This window comes from Podarcis cretensis, assembly GCF_951804945.1.
Source record: "Podarcis cretensis genome assembly, chromosome: 1".
Lineage (NCBI taxonomy): Eukaryota > Metazoa > Chordata > Lepidosauria > Squamata > Lacertidae > Podarcis > Podarcis cretensis.
This window is the reverse complement of record NC_137170.1, coordinates 52,517,706-52,533,597: the sequence shown is the minus strand read 5'-3', so window position 1 is coordinate 52,533,597 and position 15,892 is coordinate 52,517,706. Positions and strand designations below refer to the sequence as shown.

The 15,892-nt window shown below is 43.7% G+C and overlaps 1 protein-coding gene across 2 annotated transcripts in view; it reads left to right on the top strand.

Annotated features, from left to right (window-relative positions):
- CREB3L1 (cAMP responsive element binding protein 3 like 1) overlaps positions 1-15,892 on the top strand; it is a 91,772-nt gene that overhangs the window by 64,979 nt on the left and 10,901 nt on the right. For both annotated transcript variants that reach the window (XR_013832820.1, XM_079951882.1), the window contains exons 3-7: positions 772-932; positions 4,547-4,625; positions 8,571-8,728; positions 10,590-10,739; positions 13,952-14,010. Coding sequence is in view for 1 of the 2 variants with exons in the window: in XM_079951882.1 (XP_079808008.1) it covers positions 772-932; positions 4,547-4,625; positions 8,571-8,728; positions 10,590-10,739; positions 13,952-14,010 (607 nt within the window). In the remaining variant the exon portion in view is untranslated. The remainder of the gene's footprint in view (positions 1-771; positions 933-4,546; positions 4,626-8,570; positions 8,729-10,589; positions 10,740-13,951; positions 14,011-15,892) is intronic.

Below are 15,892 nucleotides of genomic sequence, written 5' to 3'. Positions count from 1 at the left end.
CTGCAAGGTCAAAGTGGGAAACCTCCCCCTTGTCTCTCTCATCACAAATCCTGTCTTAAGGGCACATTCAAGATATGAACAGGGTGTGAGCCTGTGACCTGTGACCTAGATTCAGGAATTAAGTAGTTATAATAACAAAAGAGTCGCCAAAACCCAGATAATGCAATCAGGTAACTTGCCAGACAGGAGATAAACAATGCACTCAGATTTCTGTTGTAGACAGCCTTTTCTTTGATGTAGGTATGCTGTATCTGGGGTGTGATCTTTGGCTACACCCCTTCTGTGATGTATGTATGATGTTTCTGGGGGTGGTCTTGGACTTCAGGGTGGGCAATTTAAAATGTCTACATAAGGGCTTGCATGCATGGCTCGGGGTCCTCCTCTCTCTTGCATGTGGGGGAGCACCCTGTTGCAACAGTTAATAAAGATCAGGCTTACTAGCTGCTTTGCTTCTCAATATTCTCTGGTTGGTCTTTGTTATTTTCTTCTACCGATAGAGAACCTACAAAAGGACTCTATAAGGGCTCTTGGGTATCCCATAAGGGAAAAGGAGCAGGGTTTTTTTTACTTATTTCAGTATGAAACTGCTTTAAATGTATAGTGCAGATGGGCTTTAGTTTTGCCTTCTGAAACAGTAAAGCTTATTGCTGAGATTACTGGGGTTTCCTGCCTACTGCAACATTTCCTGTATATTAATTAGAAGGCATTGGAGACACACACACACACACCTTACATTGCTTACAGTACAACTTGATGTGGTTCTTTTCTCAGAACTGGAAAATGGGATGTGGTCCCTCCAGCACAAGCTGTGCTCCATCCTGGTGAAACAAGAGCAGAACATGGCACCAGAACTTCCTGAGACCCAGCTGCCAGCTAATGCAGTACCCATGTTGAACCTGAACCCACTGCAAAGGTTGCCAGTCCCTGAAGAGGTGAGTTTGCTGCATCATTGTTGTCTGCAATATAACAAGTTGTGCTGCAACCTATCTTCCTACAAGCCCTTCATTCCAAATGAAAGGGCTGTTATGTGGCAGAAGATAAAATCTAGGTTTTTATTCTTTTTGTTATGAGTGATTTGAAATAAGCCACTCATGGAGGAAAGGGAACAGAGGACACCTAAGGCATGTCTGGAAAGAGTGCTGACCCTCTTGCTGATAGCTGTTAGTTCATATGGAAGGCCCAGAATTAGTAGGAACTGCATGAAAGTGACCCGCGGCAAAATACAGTCTAAAATAAAATTTAAAAATCTATAGAGTCAAACTCCTGCATCAATTGGTACCCTTTCCTAGCGGTACCTTCCTGCTTTTGTTCTAGGTTTAGCACTGCAGTGTTAAATCAGTCATGGGAGGAAACTGCCATCCAGATGATGCCCTATGATCCTCTGATGAAGGACAGTATAGAAATTTAAATTATTCCTTCGCTGCTTTCAGTAGTATGAGCCAGAGAGCAGCCAAACACACCCCGTGTTGAAAGCAGTGCTTTAACACGTGTCACCACCTGGCCCATAAAACCATGAAATCTAGATTTTAAAGTTACCTAACTATACCACATAACTGCCCCTCAGGCTGGCAAAGGACCTACAGTATTAGACCGTAACTGTCACTGCTGGTGCTTTGTAAGGTCAGAGGCAGCATTAGGTTTTTCTTACATTACCTACAACAGGGGTAAGGAACCTGTAGCTCCATAGATGGTGTTGGACTCCAGTTCCCATCAGTCCTGGCCAACATGGCCAATTGTCAGGAATGATAGGAGCTGTAGTCCAGTACCATTGGGAGAACCATAGGTTCCCCAACCCTGGCCTGCAGTTCTTCTTGTTGTCCGGAATAAAGTGAGTGATTGCCCTGATCTGTTGCAAAGCCTAGCGTGGGTTATCTTCCTTTCACTTATGGTGGGTAAGGGAAACTGGATGCAACAAGCCAGCTACTCAAGCCAAACATATACACAAACTTCCTTCTCTGTTTACACAGCTTGAACTCCCTGGGCCTGCAAATGCAGATCCATGTGGCGCGTGTGTGCAGTTGACAGCCATACCAAGCTCCCTCCCTGAGCTGTGTTTACAGTATGAGGCAGTGTGAAATATGTCTGTTTAATGTTGTGTGTGTGTGTGTGTGTGTGTGTGTATGCCTTTGGTGGGAAAGGGATGCTGGTAAGAGGATTTGCATTGGTGCAGCTGGGAACTAAGTGCTGTTCCTGTTAACTCTTCATCTCATTTGATCAGAAGCAGCTGTTGAGTGGTCCTGCAGAAGGCCCAGAGAACAGTAGAGGCTATTCTCTATCTCCAAAGGCTGTGCAAGTACTCCCAGCTCAGATTACAACAGATCAAAAGAGAGGGAGAGAATGTGGAGGAAAAGTTTAAATGGATTTTTTTTTAAGCAGCTTGAGAAGAGAGGAGGTAATGACAAATATGATTCTGTCCACAAAGTGAATGCCACCTGCGCCGTGCACCCTGGCAGCACACCTGCATGATGCTCACTCTCCCTTGGCAAAACACTCTTGTTTTGAATTGTGACTTCCCTGGAGACAACTTTATTTTTTTAAAAAAGTTTTTGCTTGTCTTTGAGCAGCTGGCTTTTGGTATGCAAGCTGATAAGATGGAGAAGAAGGGGGAACTGGAGGGCTGAGAAATAATTGTCATCAAAGCAAGGAGGATTATGGCTGTAGTCACAGGGCATGCTGGTATTCACTATAAGTTTTGTTTCAGAGCAGGTTAGCTACCAACTGACCTGCACCTTCTGCACTCTTACCATGCATTTAGAAGGCTCCATAGCTCAATGATAGCTCAAAAGGCTTTTCATGGACAATACGCAACTGCTGAAAAAGTCCAGCCTCTAATGGCTGGAGAGGTGGCAAGCGCCCAAAGCAGAAGAGGCAGCAGGCAGGCAAGGAACCAGCCTGGAAGTCCAGAGGGATACTCTAGTGCAGGGACCTCCCATTAGTCCCAGCCAGGGTGGTCAGGCATAATGGGAACTGTATTTCAGCAACATCTGGAGGTCCACAAGTTCCCCAGCCCTGGCCGTCAGTCTTTATAGCTGTCTGCTACAAAAGCAAAGTAACCCTGGCCTTTGGGTTAACTTCTTTTCAAGCTGTGCAGAATGAGGGAACATGACACATACAGCAAGCATGGGATTAGCCCTTCAGAATCACGTAGCTGCATCCCAGCTCAAATTGCCTGCCAGGCCTCAGTGGCACCCAGAAGGGTGTCAGAAATCACACCATGCCTGTGCAGAGCTGTATGGTCTCAGAATGAACCCACCTATTCATTCATTCATTCATTCATTCATTCATTCATTCATTCATTCATATGGTTTGTTACCTGCCTGTCATCATAAGGTCCCAGGACAGGTAACAATAAAATATACAATTATAGGTAAAGGGACCCCTGACCATTAGGTCCAGTTGTGACTGACTCTGGGGTTGCAGCGCTCATCTCACTTTATTGGCCGAGGGAGCCGGCGTACAGCTTCCGGGTCATTTAGCCAGCATGACTAAGCTGCTTCTGGTGAACCAGAATAGCGCATGGAAACACCGTTTACCTTCCCGCCGGAGCAGTACCTATTTATCTACTTGCACTTTGACGTGTTTTTGTTTTTTTTGTTTTTATATAAATATTTATTGAGATTTTTTTAAATACAAAAATGCAAAAATAATAAACAATATAACATGTATCATAACATCTTTTCAAAACTTCTTTGGACTCCCTCACGTCTCTCGCTCCCACTTGCATCATTATAAAACTTTTTCCAGCAATTTATCAACTTGTTTACATTCTTAAGTCTCATTCATTTAATTTAGTCTAATAATTCTCCAAAAAAAATTATATTTTCCTCAATCTCATTTATCATCCAGATTACATCTAGTTTAGTGGTGCTCAATTCTTTATGATCTAGCATCCTTCTTAACATTCAACCAAATTACAGTGTTTTTGTAAATAAATCCTAAATTTCTTCCAGTCTTCTTCAACCCTCTCCTCTCCCAGGTCTCGGATTCTGCCGGTCATCTCAGCCAGTTCCATATAGTCTATCAGTTGCATCTGCCATTCTTCCAGCGTGGGTAAATCTTGGGTTTTCCAATGCTTAGCGATGAGTATCCTTGCTGCTGTTGTTGCATACACACTTTGACGTGTTTTTGAACTGCTAGGTTGGCAGGAGCAGGGACCGAGCAATGGGAGCTCACTCCATCGTGGGGATTCGAACTGCCGACCTTCTGATTGGCAAGTCCTAGGCTCTGTGGTTTAACCCCCAGCGCCATCCTTTCTATACAATTATAGAAGTAGCTAAAACCATTACAATTATAAAAACTGTAAAACTGACCCGAAATGGAGCAGAATGATATACATTCAGCAGAAGAGGTGTGTCCTTCATAAAAAAACTTTAACTATCAAAGGCCAGAGTAAATGATAAGAAGCAAATGATGGGCTGCAGTATGATGTTTTGCCTCTTGTGAGTCTACATTGCATGGTAAAGCAACCTCTTAATCTGCAGGGTAGAGTCATGCAAGAATTGCCTTTGCAAAATCAAACTGTTGCATTCTGTATTCTTTCATACAGGCTCCCATAGAAATGATGCCCCAACCTATAATCAAAGCTGAACCCAGAGAGGTGAACCAATTTCTAAATGTACCAACAGGTAAGAAAATAGTTACAAGTCACTTTCATCAGCCCTCCAGCCTCATTAATTTAAAAAACTATCTTTTGCAGAGTGGATCCTCCACCAACCCATTAGCACAAGCTTCTAAAGCATCTCTCTCTCCTCCCCCAGCCCAAAAAGGTTACTATGAGTGATGTCAGCTGTGGATGTGTGGGATTCACTTGTAATCTGCTGATGCTGCTAAACTAACCTAATGAGATTGCAAGAAACAATTGTTAACAGGGCACAAGTACTTGAGTTCTCTGAGTATTAGTGATTTCATGAGTCTTGTGTCTGTGTGTACTTTCTCCAACTAGCAGTGCTATGCCTCTCTTAGTGGGTTTTCTCATAGTCACATGGCACTGACTAAACAGTGTACCTGTGAAATGCAAATGCCAGTGTGCCTGGAGCTTGGGAAAACCTTTAGCTGGCTGTGAAACCCGAGATGCCAATGCTGTTTCTCAGCAGGCTGTTTAATGTTTGGGGTGAGTAGCTCACCAGGAGAAAGGGTACACAACCCCTTGCTAAAAACAACAACTATTTTTTAAAAAACAAAATGTATATACTACTGAATTGAAATAACACCTCTAAGTGGTTTACAAAGCCACATTAAAATTATCAATAGAAGACAGCTAAAAACAGGTGTTTTAAAACATTCAAAGGATAATTGAAATCAACAGCAAGTAAAAACAGATTAAAATACATGTCTAAATAAACTTGCCTAAACAAAAATGTTTTAAACAGGTGCTGAACAGAGATATACTTCTTCACCATACATAGATTATGGGATTTGCTACCACAAGATGTAGTGATGACCATTGGCTTTGATGACTTTAGAAAAGGATTAGGCAAATCATGGCAGCAAAGGCTAGCAATGGTTATTAAATCATGATAGCTATATTCTGTATTGGGGATGGGGGACCTTTAGCCTTCCAGATGTTGTTGGACTCCAACTTCTACTGGAGTCAGTGGGAGCTGGAGTCCAACCAGATCTGGAGGGCTACAGGTTCCCCAGCTCTGTTCTGTATTCTGTCTCTGGGATCAGAGTCGCTTTGCCTCTGAATAGCAGCCCTGCTTCTGGGCTTCCCATAGGCATCTGGTTGAACACTCTGAGAAGCGGAATGCCGGAACAGAGGGGCCTTTGGTCTGATCCAGCAGGGCTTGTCTCACAATCAGACATTTTGAGGGTTTTTTGTTTCATTTTGTATAGGACATTTAGTGGCAAGCCATTAGAAGGATATTAGTGTATGGTGCCAGTTCTCATGCGTCTGGTATCACTGTAAAGGATCTCAGTTTTGTTTCCAGAAGGGTAATGACATCAAGAATGCAGCTTGGCAGTCATTAGCATACCACAGAGGGGTCTGCTCAGAACAAATGAGCACATTTATTTATTTGCTCTAAAATGTAATATCCTCCCCCTAGGCACTAAGCACTCATATTCAAGTAAGCAAGCAATGCTTCACACAAAATATTAGGCCCTCTTAAATGCTCAGCTCATTATTTACCCTCGCAGAACAGGCGTCTTTTGAAATGTGACTTTTAGCAAGCTCAGCATCTTCCATCAGCAGTCCATTAAATAAGGAGGAGAGGCAGCATCTAACAAATCCAGGTTTGGCGGAAGGTACAAGGGGAGTATGTTCCAGAAGACTTCTTGTTGGGACAACTCTCATGATGGGAAATAAGCAATTGAAGAATATACCGTATTTCGCCCTATAAGACACACTTTTTCCCCTCCAAAAATGAAGGGGAAATGTGTGTGCGTCCTATGGGGCGAAGGCAGGCTTTCGCTGAAGCCTGGAGAGCGAGAGGGGTCGGTGCGCACCGACCCCTCTCGCTCTCCAGGCTTCAGGAAGCTATCCGCAAGCCTAGAGAGCCCGGCGGGAGTTCCCGCCGGGCTCCCAAGGCTTGTGGATAGCAGCCTGTTCTGGGGTCTGGGGAAGCTCAGGCTTCCCCCGCCCCAGCCCCGTGGCTGGGGGGGGGAATATTTTTTTTTCTTTATTTCCCTCCAAAAAAACTAGGTGCGCCCTATGGGCCGGTGCGCCCTATAGGGCGAAAAATACGGTAACTTGTCCAAAAGAATTGGGGGAGGGGGAGAGAATGACTGTCACACAATGGAATTCATGATCTCATGTAAAGTTAAAGATGAGCGTGTTCACCTTGGGCTTCAGAAAAACTGGTTGTAATAGGCTTTAATGGGTAGGAATTTATGACTAGAGATACTAGGGGGGAAAGGATGCCAGGATGGGTGGGAGTTCCTAAAGATGGAGTTGATAAGGCTACAAATTATTCCAGTGGGAGGCATCTTAAAAAGACACTGCGACAGCACAAAAAGCTTACTGCAGAGATGAAAATAAAAAAGGACATGCATAAGCAATGGGAAGAGGAACAGGCCACCAAGGATGAGCAGCTCAGATTTGTAAAGACGGCGTCAGGAAAGCTAAATAGCTGAGGCTGGCAAGCGATGCTAAGAGCAGCAAAAGGGAGCAGTTCTGCAGTGGAACCAATTACTCAGAGGAGCTGGAAAGCCATCCGTATGCTCTACATCCCCAAACATTACAGAACAAAGAGTGGTTTCCCCCCACCCCCGCCATTCCTTTCCTTGATTCATTTCCCCCTTTATCTGGGTTTGAATTCAGATATCCATCTTACTGAATTTGGTGAATTGATTTGTGCATCACTGATGGAACAATGTGAATGAATAGCAATCACAACAAATCATCATCAAGAATCCAGTTATTTTGGTGCTTAGTCCAAGTGGCTCAAGCTTGCACCCCAGACCAAAGATTTACTGCTGTCTCAAGATAATCAAAGTTTGCTTGCATTGATAGGATCATAGAGCTCACAGTACCACATGAAAACAAGTCCAAACCACTGCACAAAGATAGGAATATTACTCTATCAGCCCCTTGTCAAATTGCGCCACACAATACAGATCACAACATGCCCTGTGCATAATGGTGTGCACAGAACAATTTGCTTCAGATGAATCAAGCAAATGAGCCAAGCTGCATGTTGTATCAAAAGGCAACATATCTCAAATATTTATTTCTCATTTAGGACCTTGATGTGGGCAACACCAAAGATTCATATGAAGGCCACCATATTATATTAAGTCATGGCACTGAACCATCTATACCATTTATGTTTACTTGACTGGCAGGAGCTCTCCAAGATCTTGCTGGAAGTCTGTCTTTGTGTAGGAGATCCTTTTAGCTGGTGATGCCAGGAACTGAACCTGGGACCTGTTGCGTAGGAGACAATAAAATATTCACCCCACGATTTAGCGCAAACCTCTCTCATGAGCCTTAATACACCGTTATTGCCAGAGCTCACAAAGCAGTCCTCCTAGCTTAATTTATTCCTGCTTCATTTAAAAATCTGTGTTCAGTGAAATATTTTAGTGTTGTTGTCTTCATGTAACCTTCCCTGGTTTTTTAGGGTCATGGGTTCAAGCCCTACATTGGGCAAAAGATTCCTGCATTGCAGGGGGTTAAACTAGATGACCCTCACAGTCCCTTTCACGCCTATAATTCTATGATTCTCCTAATATGCGTTGTCTCTTTCTTACTGCCTTGTTGTTCCCAGAACAGTTCCATGTCTCAATGTCACCTGGAAACACTCCTTTGTTCGCACTCTTCTCTCACCAAATACAGTGGTACCTCGGGTTAAGAACTTAATTCGTTCTGGAGGTCCGTTCTTAACCTGAAACTGTTCTTAACCCGAAGCACCACTTTAGCTAATGGGGCCTCCTGCTGCCTCCGCCACAGGATTCCTGTTCTCATCCTGAAGCAAAGTTCTTAACCCGGGTACTACTTCCAGGTTAGCAGAGTCTGTAACCTGAAGCGTATGTAACCCGAGGTACCACTGTACTTTCTCTCCTTTGCTGTCCGTGACTCAGTGTGCTGTTACTGTCTGTTAACCTCTGCTTTGTATCTCCCACATTAGATGACCTGGTGCAAATGCCACCGACTCCTCCCAGCAGCCATGGCAGTGACAGCGATGGATCTCAGAGCCCAAGATCCCTCCCTCCCTCCAGCCCAGTCCGCCCTACTGCACGCTCCTCCACAGCAATCTCTTCTTCTCCTCTCCTCACAGCACCACATGTAAGCAGGGACCTCCTGTCGTGAATCATAAGGCATCTCCTCGCTCAAAGCACGAGGTTCAGGGTGGCTTTGGCAGTGACCCCCTAATAAGGTGCACAATGGGAAGGTGTGACAGGTCAGGACTGTGACCAGGATGGAGGAGAAAACAAAATGGTTTGCATTTTAAGTGTGAACTTTCCTAATTTGCACTTTCTGAACCAACGAACAAACGGAAATGCGGCTGCCCTTCGAAATTCACACGCCTCAGAATTTTGTAATGGGAGTTCTCCCAACAAAATATGCATATTAAAAATGTGCATAGTAGTTAAAATATTGTGCAAAAAGTCAGGGAAATTTGCTTGCAGAAATGCATATACAGTGGTACCTCTAGTTACAGACTCGATCCATTCCAGGGTGTCGTTCGCACCCCGGAAAGTCCATAACTAGAGTGCCGCTTCTGCGCACGCATGCGCGTCAAAACCCAGAAGTATACACTTCCGGGTTTGCTGCATTCGCAAGCCGAAAAGATGCAACATGAACTTAACGCAACACGAGGTATGACTGTAGTAGACAAAAGTACATTTAAATGCACACAAAACAATTGTATGTTTTTTGTGCAAAATGTTTTTTTTAATTGCAAACTGCAGGGACGCGGGTGGCGCTGTGGGTAAAACCTCAGCGCCTAGGACTTGCCGATCACATGGTTGGCGGCGGGGTGCGCTCCCATCGTTCGGTCCCAGCGTCTGCCAACCTAGCAGTTCGAAAGCACCTCCGGGTGCAAGTAGATAAATAGGGACCGCTTACCAGCGGGAAGGTAAATGGCGTTCCGTGTGCTGCGCTGGCTCACCAGATGCAGCTTGTCACGCTGGCCACGTGACCCCGAAGTGTCTGCGGACAGCGCTGGCTCCCAGCCTCAAGAGTGAGATGAGCGCACAACCCTAGATTGTGTCAAGACTCGCCCGTACAGGCAGGGGTACCTTTACCTTTTACTAATGTAGAAATGGGGTAAGCTGGACTTAAGATTGAAAAAATAAGAAAGTGAAATTGGCAGATTCATCCATCAGCATGATGTTGAAATAATCCATGACTACTAGCGAAGGAGCTATTTTAAGGGACTTACTTATTATTCGTATTCATTTCACTTCTATACAGTGTTATATCTTTAAGGGGGGAAATCGCAAAGTGGTTTACAATATTAAAAATTAAAACATCAAATAAAACATAACAGAATAAAACAAAACAGAAAAAAGTTAAACATAAAGTATACATTCAAAGCAACATAATTGATGGGAAACTAAAATCTTACCTTAAAGATTTCAAAATAAAACATTACAATGGAGGTAAAGTACAGAATGCACATTTAACGCGGTAAAGAAAATAAAAAAATATTTAAAACATTTCTAAAGAAAACGTTACTAAAGGAAGTCAAATATAAAATGCACATTTAAAACAGCATAGTTAGCAAGAGAATAAACTATTGTCATAAACATAGAACCAATCCTGGTTCATGGCAGGCAGCGTCTGTGGAAGCTCAGGCTCCATGACCCAGCTCTGTGCTAGGAGACAGCCAAGAGGCATTTACACTGACCTCTGCCACACGCATGGGGGTTTTGTTGTTGCCTTAGATTTTACAGTTCTCAGATTGCCTGAAGAGTTGGAGTTTCACGATGCAAAGCCATTAATGTAACTTGTAGTTAGGCCTTTGGGTTGTGGTAATGAGGAATGCTGCTCCCCCCACAAAAAAGCAGTATATCAACCCCAAATTCCAAGCAGCACAATAGTGACTTTTGGGGCAAGGCCCTTCTTTTTGCAGGGGAAAGTTAGGGATGGGGTTGTTGATATGAATTCTGAAAATGTTGCTGCTTTTCCTTTTCACTTACAGAAATTACAAGGGACCTCGGGACCCCTGCTCCTAACCGAGGAGGAGAAACGTACCCTGATTGCTGAGGGCTATCCCATCCCAACCAAGCTGCCTCTCACCAAAGCAGAGGAGAAAGCACTGAAAAGAGTTAGACGAAAGATCAAGAACAAGGTCGATAATTCCACTGAATTGGGGGAAAAATAGGAGTGTGTGTGTGTGTGTGTGTGTGTGTGTGTTTGATTAATGTGATCATCCTTCTTTAACTTGCTGCCTCATCTGAGTTTCACCGGCTAAAATTAAATCTGTGTAGTGATAGGGCTTTGAATGCTGCCATAAGCTTTCTAGATCTAGAACCTGAAGAAGTTCTTTTAAAAAATAACCATCTAGGGCATTTTCAACATCGCAGTTTTTGATGAGAAGGATGATAGTTGTTCATTCTTGCCCAGGGGGACAGGGCCCTGCCCTGCTGAGCTTACAATCTAAAAATTGACACAAGGGCAACAGCAGATAAAGGGAAGGGAAATAGAGGCTGAGGCAAATTGGGAATTAGTATGCAGTTGTTTCTATTACAAGGTCTTTGCCTTAATCATGAACATCATAATATTGGGACAGGAGACAATATATCCCTTTGCAAGTCAAGACAAGGGTCAGTTTCGCACATCACACTAAGCTAAACCGTGGCTTAGCACGAGCACATGAGCAAGCAGACTTCCAGCGAGGAAATGGCAGCTTTTTCACTCTTTCCTAGTCGTTCTGCTGCTGTACCGTGCTGAGCTAAGCCATAGTTTACTGGTAGTCTACCATGTTGTTGAAGCCCAGGCTCATGGTTTAACTCTCTCCAAACTAACCACAGCTGTAACTAATGTTTGTCCTATGGTTTGTGCTTTTTTGTGAGAGCTAAAACACGGGCCGGAGTTTGTATGACATGCTAAGGCAAACAATGACTTATCTCAGCATGGCACAGCAGAAAAAAGGAAGCTGGAAGGAGCAAAGCTGCTGCAATCTGCGCTCTGGGAGTCATCATGCTTAATTGTTTATTTGTCCTCTTGTCCCAATATTATGATTTTCATGACTAAGACTCAGCCCATATAACTGAAAGAACCTCCACTCCTGGAGCCTTGTGTTTGCATTGAGCCACGGTTTGGCTTAGTGTGATGGCAGCACGTGGGCCTTCTAGCTGGAGAATTTGGAAAAGTAGACATCCCTTCTCCCCCCCCCCCCCGCCCCACATTCCTTCATTAATATATTTTAAAAGCTTTGAAGACCAGTATAAATGCACCATTCCATCAAAACTGTTTGCAGCATACTACCCATTCCCTTCGTATCTGAAGAAGTGTGCATGCACACAAAAGCTCATACCTAGAACTAACTTAGTTGGTCTTTAAGGTGCTACTGGAAGGAATTTTTTTTCTTTTATTTTGTTTTGACTATGGCAGACCAACACGGCTACCTACCTGTAACTACCCATTCCCTTGTAACTTTGTGAGCATAATGGGCCTCTTGAGTGGTCAGTCTCATCAGCTAATTGCCCAGAAAGAGTTGTTTCTCACCCAGGTGAATGAGCAAGCAAATGTCTGTGGAGTGATATGAAATACTAACTGTGGATTCCCACTCAATGTAAGTTCCCATATTACGAGCCCATAGTATGCATTAGTCACCTGTTGTGACTCAGACCCATTTGGCCCAAGTGATTCAGCCACTTTGGGAAATTCTGATCCACAAAGAAGTTAAGTCATAGCCCTTGCTTATAAGTTGGTTTTCATTCTGATCATAACATTTGATTCAGCAACATGTACGTGTTTAAAACAGGATAGGGTGACCTCAAAAAACACTGTATCATGGCGTCCCAGCCAAGGTATCTTAGAGCAAATGTTTAGGGACAGGGCGCCAGTCCTATTAAAGTAAATAGCACAAGGAGAATGGTTCAAGTTCAATAACATTAATGTGGGTTGTCAGTTCAGTTTAATAGATCATATATGAAGTTGCCCTCCACTGAGTCAGTGTATTGCTCCATTTAGCCCAGTAATGCTTACTCTGGCTGTCAGGAGATCTCCAGCCCTGATAGAGGCATAATTTTTCAACTGGAAATTTCAGGAACTGAGTCTGGGAACTTTGGTGTGCAAAGCATGAGCTTAGCCACGCAAACACATGCATCCTTTGCATACACCACCAGATCATTGGCCCACCTAGCTCTGTGCTCTGCTAGGGACAACCATCCACGGTCTCAAGCAGAGGATTTTATTTATTACAAGGGATTGAATTTGGAACCTTATGCAGGCAAAGTGTGTGTACTCTACCTCTAGCCTACGGGCCTTCCAAAATTGTGACACAGCAGCCAAATTAGGGCTGATCAACTGGACAGAGTAGGAAACCTTAAGAGCACACCATACTTTTTAATGCATCTTTTCTAGGAAGACCTTCTGATTATGATTATGAAAATAGACAATCGGGATATAAATTAATAAATTGTTGTCGTGTGCGTCTCCCTATGACCACAGTGGGCAAGTGACATAGGAGGAGCACAGAAAGCAGAAGTCCAGCTCACATGCAGTTTCCATTTCAGCTGGCGCAAGAACATACGAAAGTGCTCTGGGGAGTTATGTAGTGACAGGAGGCCTGCCTCAGGGCCAAACTAGATATGACACAGAAAATCTATTTACAGGTTATCTTCTGTATATGTGTGTGTGTGTGTGTGCACACGCGTGCGCGCGCACACACACACACACACACACAATTTTAAAAGAGCAACAGGGTTGTTATGTGAGATTGGGGCTGTGATGCTGGGAGAGGGGTCTTTAACTCTTTCCTCCCATGCCATTCCCCCAATTTATATCACACACAAGGTAACCATTGAGGGTTTTGTCCAGCAAAGGGAACAGCGCCTTGATGTGGGGTAGAAAGGGTTTACTCTCCCAGGTGCTGTGACCCTGATCCAAATTGGGCTTCTCCGTGGCTGCTTTTAAATTCTAAAAAAACCAAAACGAAATGTGGGTTATTCTGTTCACGTAACATTTAGTTTGACTTTGACCCCTTGGAACAGCCTTCCCTACCCACATACTTCCTAGATAAATTATTATTATTATTGGAAGTCTTTAATGTTTAATGCTGTATTTGTATTTTTAATATTTGACTGGAAGCCGCCCAGGGTGGCTGGGGAAACCCAGCCAGATGGGCAGGGTATAAATAATAAATTATTATTATAATTATTATATTAGCTGTTTTGGACCTCCCATCATCTTTGACCATTGGTCATGCTAGCTGGGGCTGATGGGAGTTGTAGTCCAAAACACCCAGAAGGTGCCAGGTTGGAGAGTTACTATATGGGAATTGTTCTTCAGGAGGTTAAATTAGCATTTCTAACGTTGGTATTCCTCATTACTTAGATTTCTGCACAGGAGAGTCGCAGGAAGAAGAAAGAATATGTGGAGTGTCTGGAGAAAAAGTATGTTCTTCTCTCTGAGCTCCCATGCTACATTAACTCTGGATTTGTAAGATCAGTAGTTTCTTTTGTACTTGGCAGCATCATGAGAATTACTGGAGCATCGTGACCCTCTTGCAGAAGTGGCACATTCTCTTAAGTCTCTTCCCTAATGCATCCCTGCTTTAGGAAAGAGTCGTGCTGTTGACAAAGTCTTGAATGTAATGATTCAAGAAGTCCACCTGCTACCCAGAGAGTAAGATGCACATCTAATAAATAAATGCATGAAACGATATGTGCTTAACAATATCACCTAAAACGAACGTTTCACCATGTAACAATTATGTAAATGAAACTCGAGTGCCAAGGGAGAAAGATTGTTCTCCACCAGCCTGTTCAAAAGCCCTTGAGCTTTTGGTGTGCTTTCCCAAGCACTGCAAATAGCTTAATAAAGATGGAAGGAGAAACCCGAGTTGTTATAGCACAAATTCCTTAGTTCCTGTTCCCATGAAAGGAATTTGCTGCTGGGTGAGATGTCCTTGAATCTGTGTCCTTGAATTCAATAACAAATGTGCTATTCTTCGTGGATAGCCTGGTACCACCATCTCACTGATCCTCATCCTTGAAAAAGGGAGTGGGAGGAAGAAGCGTGGATCAGTGAATGAGGCAGTAGCTTTTGTTACAATAAGCATCCATGAAGCTTACTGGATGACTTTGGGTCAGTCACCATCTACTTAGCCTAACCTACTTCTCAGTTCCATAGTGAAGGTAAATGCAATTAGAATTGTAAAGAACTTTGTATATAAAAAAATGCTATATGGGAGATAACAATAGTTTCTTGCAACATGTTCTGCACAGTGGGCACCATGTAAAAACAGCAGGAATACTGTACACCTTGATATTACCATTAATGGTTGTTTCTTATTGCATTTTGTTTGTTTTGTTGTGAACGGCCTTGGATCCCCCACCCCCAATTGAAGGGTGGCATATGAATCTGAATAAGAAAATATAAAATTATACTTCCTACAAACAGGGCTTATTCAGCCCTGATTTCTGCGTTTACAGCTGCAGGATTGGTTTAAGGGTTGCCATATGTCCTCTTTTTCCAGGACACACCCTCTTTTTCATGCATTTGTAAAATGGGAGTTGTCAAAGTGATACAAAGTAGAAGTTGGCAAATGTGTCCTCTTTTTTTGCTCTTCAAAATATGGAAACTCAATATGCTCAAACTGTCTTGCCCTGGTGAGTAACCTGGCAACTGAATTCTGCACTAGCTGAAGTTTTGGAACTGTCTTCAGAGACAGCCCCAAGTATAATGCATTGCAGTAATCTAGGTCACCAGAGCATAGACAGATGTTAGGCTATTCCTGCTCAGATATGGGTGCAGCTGAGCCACCAGCTGAAGCTGATGGAAGGCATTACGTGTCACTGAGGCCACCTGAGCCTCAAGCAACAGCAGCGGACTCAGAAGAACTCCAAAGCTATGTACCTGTTCCTTCAGAGGGAGTGCAATTTTATCAAGAGCAGACCACCTTCCACTGATCTTTTCTAGGGAACCACCCACTAATAATGCCTAAGTCTTATCTGGATTGGCTCTCATCCACTCCTTAACCAACGCAAGACAATGGTTGAGCACATCCACTGCCACCCCTGCAAATGTAAAGGAGAAGCAGAGCTGTGTGCCATCAGCATATTGCTGACAACGTACTCCAAAATTCTGGATGACCCCACTCAGTGGTTTCATGTAGATATTAAACAGCATAGGAGATGAAATCCAACCCCGAGGAACCCCACAATGAAGGCTCCATGGGGCCAAATGGCACTCCCCAAGCATCACTCTTTGGAAATGACCATTCAAGTAGGACTGGAACCACTGCAAAGCAGTGCTGCCCACCCCACCCCAAAC